This window comes from Hyperoodon ampullatus, assembly GCF_949752795.1.
Source record: "Hyperoodon ampullatus genome assembly, chromosome: 11".
Taxonomy (NCBI): Eukaryota; Metazoa; Chordata; class Mammalia; order Artiodactyla; family Ziphiidae; genus Hyperoodon; species Hyperoodon ampullatus.
Window position 1 is genome coordinate 73,535,610 of NC_136924.1, and position 13,557 is coordinate 73,549,166.

General features: G+C 38.2%; 1 protein-coding gene across 1 annotated transcript; it reads left to right on the forward strand.

The window, feature by feature from the left end:
- On the forward strand, positions 1-12,562 carry TMEM19 (transmembrane protein 19; the record flags this gene model as incomplete). The annotated part of the gene is made up of 6 exons (XM_079714729.1): positions 1-145; positions 725-838; positions 8,362-8,499; positions 8,883-9,137; positions 9,992-10,201; positions 12,396-12,562. The coding sequence occupies exons 1-6, from the start codon at positions 16-18 to the stop codon at positions 12,560-12,562; spliced, it is 1,014 nt and encodes a 337-aa protein (XP_079570855.1). The 5' UTR covers positions 1-15.
- Positions 12,563-13,557: the final 995 nt, after the last annotated feature.

Genomic DNA, 13,557 nt, shown 5'->3' on the forward strand with positions numbered 1-13,557 from the left:
ATACTGTTATTTTTCATGACAGATCTTGACCACAATACATACAAAAAATACATAGAGATGATAACTAATATAGTTATATTGAGTCTGATCATTTGCATTTCCTTAGCTTTCTGGATTATGTCTATGACTGCAAGCACCTATTATGGTGAGTATGAATGTTCTAAATTGTCTTTCTATAATCTAATCGGTGAAATTTAGAAAGTACCATTGTGAAAGCCAAAACTCATATCCTCTGAATGGTTATAAACTGTTGTGTTTACTTAATTTCCACGGCCTGATTTGCATTTACTAACATGGAAATATGCAGTGCCTTGAACGTTTTAAAGCTTTTAGTAAATGCTGCTTGTCATAATACTAGTTATACCGGTTCCAAAATGTCTTTTATTTCATGTAATTATTACATCTAGCTTGGTGAAAAATAAGTGAGGTTGGGCTTCCCTGGTGGCGCAGTGGTTGAGTCCGCCTGCCGATGCAGGGGACACGGGTTCGTGCCCCGGCCCGGGAGGATCCCACATGCCGCGGAGCGGCTGGGCCCGTGAGCCATGGCCGCTGAGCCTGCGCGTCTGGAGCCTGTGCTCCGCAACGGGAGAGGCCACAACAGTGAGAGGCCCGCGTAACGCAAAAAAAAAAAAAAAAAAAAAAACCAAACATTATTATAAATAGTTGTAAATGGTTCTCTGTGCAGCCTTCATACAATTTATGCTCTACCTTTCTAATTTTTCAGGTAACTTACAGCCTATTTCTCCTTGGCGTTGGCTGTTTTCTGTTGTTGTTCCTGTTCTGATCGTCTCTAATGGCTTTAAAAAGAAAAGTCTAAATCATACTGGGGCTTTAGGAGGTATGTTTTTCTTTTGAATGTTTAACCATATAATAAGTGCTTGCTTATATAATTTAAACTCATGTTTTCTAAATTCTGAATATATGAGCCTATAAATCACAATGTTGCATATTTTAGACAATGATAAAGTTATGCATTACTCAACTTTACTATTCTGTCAAAATTTCAGATACTAACATACCCTTTTAGTGTGATGTACAAATTGGACCTTGTAATTGATAACAACTAGATTAGTAGGATAGACTTTTGAGGACCTTGGTTATTCTGCTCCTGAGTTGGATTAAATTTTCTGCTAGCAGAAACATTGGAACATTTTTCCTCAAGGTAAAATAGAGGAGCCATTGAGAAGAATAGCACTTGGAAATTGCTGTTAGTAGCCTCAGGCAGAGTAGTCCCAACTGAGTATTCTCGATTCATTCTTCAGAACTGAGATGGGGACAGGCCATTTATTTATTCTTCTAGCAAATGTTTGTTGAGCATTTACTGTGTGCCACTCTTTTAGAAACTGGGGATATAGCTGATTTCAGATTTTATGGAACTTTTATTCTTTAGTACAGAGATAATAAACAAATAAAACACATAAAACTTTTAATATAACCATAAAGTTTATGAGAAAAAAATTAAAGATAATAAAGTGTGTATATTGGGGAATGTGGGGCATTCTTTTGTGGATAGGGTCTGGATTAACCTTTCTTCTAAAGAGGTAGTTTTGAACTGGGACCTGAAGAAGTCAGAAATGAGAAGATCTGAGAGAAGCATGTTCCGCTGCCAGAACAAGTAGAAAGGCCCTGACATGTTCAAGCCTGGCTTGTTCAGGTGTGAGAATAAGGCTCATTTGACTGGAAAATAGGAAGGAAAGGAAAAGTAGAGTAAGATAAAGTTGAAGAAATAGGTAAGGGCCAGATAATACAGGGCTTATCAGGACACAGTACAGATTTTATCCCAAACTAGAATCCCCCCTGCCTCGAACCAGGGGATTGATGGGATCTGATTTGACTTTGGGATTTTCATATCCTACCAGTGTTATAAGCCCCAAGACATGAGGATTCCCCCCCCTCCCCCACCAAATACTTCCTGTTGGCTGAGATCACTACAGGATAAGGATTATTTAGAACTGGCAGGTCTTGAAGTGCCTACCCAGCCTTCAAAATGCTGATGATCATTAGCCCTAATGCACTGTAGAGACACCCTATCCCCTCTGTGTTCACATACAGCAGACGTTTCATAAAGCTTTATAAACTAGAGCAGGCCATCACGGAGACAATATAGCCTGATAGGTAAAAGAACAAGCACTAGAATCAGGCAGGATGAGTTTGAGTAATAGTTATGGATTTGGAAAAGTCACGTAACCTCTCTGTACCTCAGTTTTCAGAGAAATGGGTTTTTAATATCTAACCTAGAAATTAACACAACATTGTAAATCAACTATACTTCAATTTTTAAAAATTTCAAAAAATAAATAAATGCTTCCTGTGCAGGAAAAAAAAAAAAATCTAACCTAGAGAAGGACAAATCATGAAAGTAATAAAGCTTAAACTTCATGGCATTTCATTTGCGATGGTACCTTTCAAGGTTCTAGGAAGAGCCCTAACAATGTGCTCTCATGGTCTTCTTGTTTTGTAAATTTTACAGAGGTAAAAGATATTTTTGTGCTTTTTTTTTAAAAAAGAGGGCCCCCAATTTATAAGCTTCAGGACCCACAAAATCTTGATCCACCCCTGATTTCATTCTCAGGATTGCAGTAAGAATTAAGTGAGATAATTACTATAAAGTTTTTAGCTCAGAGCCTAGCACATAGCCAACATGTATAGGGTGCTTGTTATTATTAGGCACAGTTTTTCAGAATCATGCTCATTTTCCTTCTTCATAATTGAGATACACTGTTCAAGTTCTGTTGAGAAATTGAGAAATCTGTTGTTAGCACTTTGAAAGTAATTACTCATTTTTAGCAAATAATTTGAGCAATCTCTGCTTGAATATAATAATATAGAGTTACGCTTTGCTAAGAATGTCCTTTCTCAGGTAGCCTTGCCTTGGTTTTCATTGTTCTTGACCTGTGGGAAGAAGCGTCAAGTTCTTCTTGAAGTACTGTCTTCCTTTGGCTTCCATGCTGTATACGATCCTGCTTCTCCTCTTACTTTTCTGATCTCCACTTTTTTTCTTTCCTACTACCATTTCCTTTTCTGCCTCCTAGCCCTTGGGCCTCTACTCCTCTCCTACCTGGCTTGATTTAGAATTAGAAGATATAAGGACTTCCCTGGTGTTCCAGTGGTTAAGACTTCGCCTTCCAGTGCAGGGGGAGCGGGTTGGATCCCTGGTCGGGGAGCTAAGATCCCACATGCCCTGTGGCCAAAAAACCAAAACATAAAACAGAAGCAATATTATAACAAATTCAGTAAAGACTTTAAAAAAAAAGAATTAAAAGATATATATTTGAATTGTAGCATTGCCACCTGCTATCTTTGTGAACTTGTCCATGTCACGTAACTCCTCAGAGACTCACTTTCTTCATCTCCTATGAAATAGGTCCTTATGGGCTTATTGGTGAGGCTCAAACAAGATAATGTGTGGAACAACATATCTTTTTTTTTTTTTTTTTTTTCGCGGTACGCAGGCCTCTCACTGTTGTGGCCTCTCCCGTTGCAGAGCACAGGCTCCAGACGCGCAGGCTCAGCGGCCATGGCTCACGGGCCCAGCCGCTCCGCGGCATGTGGGATCTTCCCGGACCGGGGCACGAACCCGTGTCCCCTGCATCGGCAGGCGGACTCTCAACCACTGCGCCACCAGAGAAGCCCCAACATATCTTTTTAAACTATGAAGTATTATACAATAAACTCCCCAAAGACACAGAGTGTATCATATGCTTCTGTGTCCTAAGCTTTTTTGAATAGTGCTACACACTCTTATAATAGTGCTTAGGAAATACATGTAGATTGATTTTAAAACCACTACCCTTTTCCTAATCATTGCATTCTGTTGAATTTTGGTATCTTTTTTGTTTGGAGCTTTTTTTTTCCTTAAGGACAAAAAACTGTAATGTTGATTCAAGGTATATCATAGTACTTGGGAATACTGTCCTGAAGTATGACTGCAAGTCACTTAAACTTTGTGTTATAATTTTCCCACCCATAAAATTAGAGGGAATAATATTATCTATAGCATTGACTTATCATGAGGAGTCATACGTGTAAAATGCTTAGCATAGGACCTGGCACTCATAAAATAATAACATGTATTTTATAAATGTTAGTATTGTTTTCCTTCCACAACTACTATTACAGTCATAGGAATTTTACTAAGGTTTGCCATATCATGTCTTTAGGGTGCTTGGGATTGAGAAGAGTTTCAGAACTTCCTCAGGATCTGGGTGTTTAGAGTCCTCCATGACACAGGAACATACACCTCAGTGTTGAAGGAAGAGGGGAGGGGTTGAGGCAGTGCTTAGGGTGGACACTGAAGTGAAGGGCTCTTGTCTCCTTGAAAGAAAGAATGCTTCTAGAATAAGGAGAGGATCACATGAGGGGTTGTGTGAAAATGTACTTGTAAACTGTAAAGCACTGTGCAGGTGATTTGCTCCAAGAAAATGTTGTCTAGTCTAGTTATTCAGTGTGTTCCTTTGAACATGTCTGTGTGGACAGTTTGTCATCAGTCTCTTGGCTTGACAAGTTTAAATTTAATTTCACTTGTCAAGACACTTAGGCTTAATGGTTTCCCATTTTTTTTTATTCATTCATTCAACAAATATTTAGTAAGGGCCCCCTATGTGCCAGACATTGTTCTGGGCACTGAAGACTTAGTAATGAACAAAATAGATAAAAATCCCACTCTCAGAGGAGACAGATGATAAGTAAGATGGGTTTGAGGCATTTAATCCCCAGAAGGAGATGCTGTAAGTGTAATGGAAGTGCACAGCCAATGAGGTGTTGTCAGGAAGGGCCAGTAGTTGTGCTCTGTGTGTTCTCACAAGGATGGCCTTACCTCTTTGGTTATCATAATTCGGGTCTGGCGTTCAGTCTTTTGAAATAGAAACCTCATTCTGTCAGGTACCCAGAGTTGATTAGAGCCAAGAAAACTGGTTTATGTTGCCATTGTTATAAGAGACTAATATATGAGCCAGAATGCTACTTTATTAATCTGATAAAATATAGAACTACTGGGCCAACTGGAATACAAACATCACTGTTCAGACATGTCCAATTCTTGCAGTCAGAGCACTTGAGAAGTCAGACAGAGTCTGAGAAACAGTCAGTAATGCAAATCCACAGGTCAAACAGTCCTGTCCCTTATATAGTATTTAAGTCTGCCAACCTCTGGTTCTCTTGGCCTTCATATTCTATATTTTGGGCTAACCCGCCTTCTTTTGATTCCCATAGTCTTTCTCTAGGCAAATTACTTATGATATAATTGATTAGGTTTGAGTTTATTGAGTTATAAAATTCCAGTCCTACCTTTCCCTTTCTTGTCTCTCAGATATTATTCCCAGGTCCCCTTGGTTGGAATTTTGGGTAACTCTACTCCCACTATCAAAGACGTTTGTAGACAGTGTTGTTTTACTTCCCTAGATGGCATCTGCCAGTTATAGAATTTACCTGTTTTAAGCTCAGAAGGCAGCCATAATTCTTGAGTCTTCACAGTCTTTGGGAGCATCCGATTGTTATGCAAATTAATTCCTTAGCACGGACAATTAAAGATGATAGCGGTGGGTTGAAGAGGTGGAAAAGACACCAAGTGGAGTTAGCAGTTACTAATCTAAAAGTTGTCATAACTGGGAGATGCAAAAAGTTCTAAGATATTTTTTAGACTACATAAAAGAAATCATTCCTTCAAAGCACATTAGGTTCAATTTATTTCCTCATTCCTAACCCGTCATCAACTTGAACACTGATCACTTCATGTGATATTTTGAGGTGTTTGAAGTAAAAAGGATGTAGATGCCTTTTTGTAGCATATCAGTGTAGGTTTTTTTAGGGCCATTTCACTTTGGGTGTGCTTAAGACTGTGGAACAAATTGTTAACAGTGACTGTCCATGGAGAAGGGATGGGAGTGGCGGTGGTGAGGAAAAGAGGCACTTTGACTTCTGTATGTTTTGGCTTTCCCCTCCAATACCCATGTAGTAATTTTGTAATATATTTAAAAACAATTGAAAAACCTTAAAGGTTGGGTAGCATAATAATATTCATCTTTATTATTATAATAATAACACATAAGTGCAATAATAATGATGTTCTTGTTGAGGTTTTGCCACTGTAACTGCCATTATTGCCAATGATATTAGTTAACATTTATTACGGGCCTCTTACATGCTGGGTTTATAATAAGCATATTATAAAAATTATGTCATTTAACTTTTCACATCAAGCCAGTGAGGTAGGAATTATTATTCTTCTTAATACACCAATGAGAAATTGAGGCTTAAAGTTAGGTAACATCTAGTCATGCAGAAGTAAGTGGAAGAGTCAAGATTTTAACTCGAGACTGTTCAACGCCAGAGCTGAAGCAGTTTATTTCACTTTATACAGCGTTATAGTGATTTCTTGCACTCTCAGTAAAAAAAGTACTAAACGTAAGTAAAATGCCAATAACTGAGTATCTCTGGATGGATCAATCAGTCAGGATGGAGCTAACCAATAGAAAATTTCCTATTGCTACAGAAATAGGAACCTGGTCCCTTGTTCTATTATTTAATACTTATTTATTAAATACATGGTAACTTATTTAATAATTATTTAATATCTATTCTGTTACTTAGTAGAACTTTGCTTATTGTGTTATTTAATAAAAATCTTCATATAGCAAAACTCAATCTATTTATCTTAAGAGTTACAGAGAGCAGAAATTGTCAACCATGAACCCCATCGTTGCCACTCTTGGGTGCCACTGATCTGAGTACTCAGTGGCAGACTAGCACATTCTCTCCCTGAAAGAAGGAAGATAAAATTGTCAAAAGTGTGCTTGAAAGTTCAAAATCACATATAGAGAATGCTACCTTTTGTGTAAGGAAGAAGGAAAAATAAGAAAACATGCATATATCTGCTTATCTTCATAAAAGAAAACACAGGAATGATAAACTGGAGAACAATGATGTTGAATACATACAAAGAATGGAAAAAGAGCAAAATATAGAGGGAGGGGCAGAAGGGACATGGGAGGAAGTGACATCTCTCTAAATATACCTTTTTATATAAGTGTGACTTTTAAAAGCATGTTTAAGAATATCAGTGAAGTTGGGAAGGGGGGATCTAAAACTGAAAGCAAACTAAAACAGATGAACCCAACTGTATTTAAATGAATACTATAAGCACACTGAAGGGAGAAAAAGAAAAAGAGTAACTTATGGACCCAGTATTTAACTATATTCTTTATTCCTTCAGTCTGGGGTTACAGGAAGGGGAGAATTACAAAGAAATCTTAAACTATTTTTAGTACGTTTGTTTTTGTTGTCGTATGGGTGAAGCAATTCTAAAACAGTTTTTTAGATGTAATGGAGGATTGAGCAGGTGAATGAAATTGTCATTGTTGTTTGAGGCCAGAGTTCTAACTAAGGAAAAAGGCATACAAATATGGAAAGGGGAAAAGCAAAAGAGAACCTGTGGAGATAGATTGGAATTGGAGTTACTGGTGTGATCTTGAGATTTCCAAAATATTTATGTGTATGTGTATATACATGTGTACGTGCCCATATATAAGCATGCATATATATGCATGTGTGTATATTTGTATGTGTGTGTATTCACTTGCTTTGTCCACAAAAAGCAAATATACCTCAGTAGCAATGAACACACCATGAGCCTAGATTTTGACCTCTGCTCTCCATTCCCCACTGTAATGAACCAGAGCTCCTCAGAGAAATGTCTGCTTCCAGGGCTGGGGCAAGGTAGGTCTAAGATGAGCCTCGAGCATTTTGTTATGCCCAAAAGAAAAGAAATGCTAAAAAAAAAAAAAAAAAAAAGAGGGAGAGGGAGATCATGTCACATGAATGCTGTCTTGAGCTTGTCTATTTTGTCTGATATTAGTATAGCCACCGCTGCTCTCTTTCGGTCACTTATTTGCATGGATTATCTTTTCCAGTCCTTTTACTTTCAAACTATTTGTGTCTCTGGATTTAAAGTGAATCTCTTGTAGACAGCACGTATTTTTATCCATTTTGCCAATCTCCATCTTTTGATTGGATCATTTAACCCATTTACATTTAAAATAATTACTAATAAGGAGACACGTACTTCTGTCATGTTGGAATTTGTTTTCTATATGCCTCTCTCTCCCAGATTTACTCTTGGATGCTCTATTTATTGAATTTTCCTTGTAAAGTAGAAAAAAATCCCAGGCTATGGGGGGAAAATGTAAAAAATAGAAACTTGAAAGACCCTATACTGTTTGGTAATATCTTGGTAAAAATGTAAGTGTATGGGAAATGAGCATTTCCAGTTATAATATGAAAATAACTGAAAAAACATCATTCTTTTTTTCACAGCATTAATGTATGGACTAAGTGTAATTTTGTGTATATATGTGTTTCTTTCAGGGCTCGTGGTTGGATTTATCCTAACTGTTGCAAATTTCAGCTTTTTCACCTCTTTGCTGATGTTTTTTCTTTCTTCCTCAAGACTCACTAAATGGAAGGGAGAAGCAAAGAAACGTCTAGATTCAGAATACAAGGAAGGTAGAATGAATTATGTTTAATGTTACTTAAAATAGTAACCTTTATTTCATCTTAACATATCATAAGCTTTTAATCAGAACATGTTTAGACTATTGAAACATAAATTTTGTGAGAATTACTTTAGTAGTAGCCTGATATAGTTTATTATTACTTTACCACAATAGCAAGTAACAGCAGAATTTTAGAAATAACTGAAGTCTATCATTCATTATTCTAAAACCATATAGAATGTGGGCAAAGTTACCATCCCACTTTTAGTCATTTTTGAAATTTTAGTCATTTTTCTTTTCTTAAGTTTTGAAATGTAAGTTCCTATAAATGCATGATGTTCCTCCTGAGGAGAAAACATTTTTTGTCTTTTTCATTCCCTTGTTTGTTCCTAGGTGGGCAGAGGAATTGGATTCAGGTATTCTGTAATGGAGCTGTGCCCACAGAGCTGGCCCTGCTATACATGATAGAAAATGGCCCTGGGGAAATCCCAATAGATTTTTCCAAGCAGCACACTGCTTCTTGGATGTGTTTGTCTCTCTTGGCTGCACTGGCCTGCTCTGCTGGAGACACATGGGCTTCAGAAGTTGGCACTGTTCTGAGTAAAAGCCCACCGAGGCTGATAACAACCTGGGAGAAAGTTCCAGTAGGTGAGTCTTAATTTAAATTTCTTTAAAAAACAAAAATGAACAAAAAGCCTCTTGATTTATTGTGTTTCTTATTTAAAAGCCTTTTAAGAATTTCAGTTTGTCTCCTTAATTGGAAAATCGCTATAGGATATTAAATCGGTGATAATAAATAATACTTGCAGGAAGTGTTAGTAATTCCTAGATAAACAATATAGAAACATAGAGATTGGCCCACAGGCTTATCAGTGGGAAAGGAAAAGGAAGGAAATGATACGGTGTTTCTTGGGAGCCTGTTATGTGGTTAGTGCTTCAATGTATATCTCATTTCCCCATTATCATTATCAACTACTACTACTACTACTAGTACTGCTACTAGTACTTTATCATTGTCTCCTCCTCCTTCCTCTCATTTTTCTTCTTTTCTCCTTCATCATCATCGTCATCATCATAACAGTTAACATATTTGAGTACCTACTATGTGCAAAGCAGTGTTCTAACTGCTCTCCATGGATTACTGTTTACTCTTAATAACCATGTGAATTGGTCCTTTTATTGTTTACATCTTACAAATGAGTAAACTAAGGCATAGAGAAGTTAGGTAACTTCACCACAGTAACCAGACTTGGAAATGACAGGACTAAGATTGAAACCGGGCAGTCTAGCTCTATTAAACTATTCCACATCACTGCTTAGAATGTCAGGAGTTACTGAGGAGAAAAGCCTGTTTTCTAAGTAGGATGGTCTTTGGATTGCATCAAAGTGAACCCTTTCTTTAAATTAGTCTTGATTAGATAGGTACCAAAATATTTTGCTTTTTTTGACTTTATCTGTTTGCTGATTGTTAACCAGATGATTTTATCCATGTTCTTCTTTAGGGACCAATGGAGGAGTTACGATGGTGGGCCTTGCCTCCAGTCTCCTTGGTGGGACCTTTGTGGGCATTGCATACTTCCTCACGCAGTTGGTTTTCGTTAATGATTTAGACATTTCTGCTCCTCAGTGGCCAATTATTGCATTTGGGGGTCTGGCTGGATTACTAGGATCAATTGTGGATTCGTATTTAGGAGCTACCATGCAATTTAGTGGTAAGAACATTACCTTATTGTTGTAACTTACTGGTGTATTAAAGAAATGGGAACTCAGCCATGCACTGTGGTGGCTGCTACAAAGAAGATATGTTTTAGACAACACTCATGTTTATGGGCAAAAAATTCAAGGACTGTATTTTTGACTAATTGTATAACAAGTTATTTTAGTTTCTTTTCTGTGGAAAGTGTAGAGCATTACAAAAAGGATTTTTAATGTAGAGTTGTTTTTTTCACCCATGCTGTTGACTGTTAAATGCAGTACTCTGATCATGACACTGAATAAATGTGTCCTTAAAAAAAACGGGGTGACTTCCCTGGTGGTCCAGTGGTAAAGAATCTGCCTTACAGTGCAGGGGATGCAAGTTCAATCCCTGGTCAGGGAACTAAGATCCCACATGCCGCGGGGCAACTAAGCCCATGTGCCATAACTACTGAGCTTGCACACGTCAACTCGAGAGCCTGCGTGCCACAAACTACAGAGCCCTAGTGCCCTGGAGCCTGCACGCCACAACTAGAGAAGAGAAAACCCACACGCCACAACTAGAGAGAAGCCTGCGCACCACAACGAAGAGCCCGCGTGCTGCAACTAAGTCCCTATGCAGCCAAAAATAAATAAATAAATAAATCTTTAAAAAAAGAAAGAAATGGGGAAGAAATATGGAAAAGGAAGAAAAAGAGATGTGGTAATAAAAACAATTGCCAAGACACAGGTTGTTGGGGGACCCAGAATGAAAGAGCAAAGTCTCCTCTACCATTTTGAATTTCTCATTCTTTTGTGTTAAATTGATTGAAAGAGAATTACTCCTACAGAACAATGAGTAGAAGCTATGCAGGGAAGATAGGATAGTGCAGGAGACGGATGCTTTTGCTTATGGGTCTTTATCTAATCCCACGGATGCAGAATTTTGGAGTCAGATCATTATAATGCCCCTCCTTCCATTTATTTTCCAAGTCCATTTGAGAAATAATTATTCTAATAATCTGACTATACACATATGATGTACTTTTCTACTGTGACATCATGTTTGCTATCCTCCCCACTGAGTTTTTAGTCCCACTCAAGATATATGGGAGGGCTTCCCTGGTGGCACGGTGGCTGAGAGTCCGCCTGCCGATGCAGGGGACGTGGGTTTGTGCCCCGGTCCGGGAGGATCCCACATGCCGTGGAGCGGCTGGGCCCGTGAGCCATGGCCGCTGGGCCTGCGCGTCCGGAGCCTGTGCTCCGCAACGGGAGAGGCCACAACAGTGAGAGCCCCGCATACCGCAAAAAAAAAGAAAAAAAAGATACATGGGAGAGTCAGTTTTCTCCAGAATTTTTTGTGCTTTGCATCTAAGGCTCTCCTGTCATGTCAGTGTACTGACATGTTCTGTTAGGTGTGTATTTGCTCCACCCTCTAACCAACCACATTTTCTCTTTTGATTCATACAGTGAAGAGGCTAGACATCTGGAGAATGGTTCCCTGAATACAGTGCTCCCAGTTCTCTTCATGTCCCAAGATAATCGACTTGTCCTTCCACTCCCCTTTCCACCATCAGAACATTTGTTCTCTCAGGTTCATTAGTCTTATCTAGATGCTGAGGAGGAAGCAAACTGATTTTAATTTATACTAAAGGGTTAGTAACCATATATGCACACGCACACGCACACGCACACACACACACGCCCATTACACGTTTTTTTAAAGAGCCTAGGTTTTATTCTAAACTGGACTCTAACTGGGAAGTTTCTGATCATACTGAGTGGGTTGGGGGAAAAAAATGTGGGCTGGGGAGCAGATTAGATTCATCTTTGTGTGCCTTCTTTTTGTAAGCACCTTGCTACTCCTGGGTATCCATTGTAGAGGCTCCTATTCTCAGGAGTCTCACAGGTTGGTCTTAGTGGGGAGCCACTGGGAAGGCAAGCCCTGTCTGCCAGTTTCATGCCATCTCTGCTTTTCAGTTTCTCCCTTCTACTTTGGAAAGAATTCCAACATTGTTGAGAGAGCAGCATTGAGGTGTATTGGAACCCATTTATTCAAAGAGACCTTTTGTAATCATGGGTTCCGTATCACTCACCATATACATTATCCTCTAAAGTCATTTTACGAATGGCTGAGAATCTTTGAAAGATTATCTCCTTTGGAGGAGAAAGCTAATTTTTTTTTTCAAGTCATTTGGATTTTCCACCTCACTTGCTTCTTTTTCGTTGCAGGTTTGGATGAAAGCACTGGCATGGTGGTCAGCAGCCCAGCAAATGAGGTGAAGTACATAGCAGGGAAACCCATTCTTGATAACAATGCCGTGAATCTGTTTTCTTCTGTCCTTGTCGCCCTCTTGCTCCCAACAGCAGCTGCTTGGGGTTTTTGGCCCAGACAGTGAATTTTATTTCATTTACAAAAGTTAAAACTTCGGTAAATTCAGCTAAGTTTGCAATTCCAAGTTTCATCCCAAGAAGAGTAACTGTAATGACAAAGCAGAAATGCCAGCTTCTCCTCTATTCCATTACAATGGAACTCCACGTTTTCCTCTCTGAACTCCATTGTAACAACTAATATCCTTTTGGTGAAAGACAAGGCTCATAGAATTTATGCATATTTTTCTTCTGCTGAATGGAACTTGAGCAATGAAACTATAATGTCCCTATATATTTAACTGAAAGTTCCTGCATGGTAGATATAAATTTTGTTTTGTTTGTTTAAATCAGTAAAGGGACTAAAAGTGATAAAATTTTTAAATGGCTCAGTTGTGGCAGAGAAATGTCACCATGCCAATTATCCAAATGTTGTATCTGTTTTAAGTATTTAAACCGATGTGTGTGGAAGCCTGAACAAGTGTAGCATCCTGGACTTCTCCCATTACTTGCCATTTATTATTGTAAAAAGTGTGGAGTTTGGTTCCTGGTGAGCTGCGAGGTCTACTCCACGTTTGTTCTTCCTTCCTCAGGGTTAGTGATGAAAAAAAGTAAATGTCTTTTTCATGTGACCATTAGAATGCATGAAAAAAATTTATTTTTAGGTAAAGGAAAAGAGATATATCTTATGTCTAAAAAATATGCACCTTACTATATGTTTTAGTTTGTCTCTGAGCAGAAATTATCTTGAATTTAATATTTTTAATGTATTTTCTAGCTTTCTTTGAAATTTGTCTATGAATCTGATTTACATTGGCATCTTGACCAGTTAAAGAGTCACTGGAAAATTATTGCAATTATTATTTCATTTGCTGTCCTAGAATTCACTGGAAAATGCTATGATTTCCTATTATGTACCTTCTAAGTTGTGCTGTCCTTTACATATAGCCTCAACCAAAGTGAATTCTACTTTTCAGTTTTGTTCTTCACTTTGATGTACGTAGTAAAGGGGTTTAACATAGTA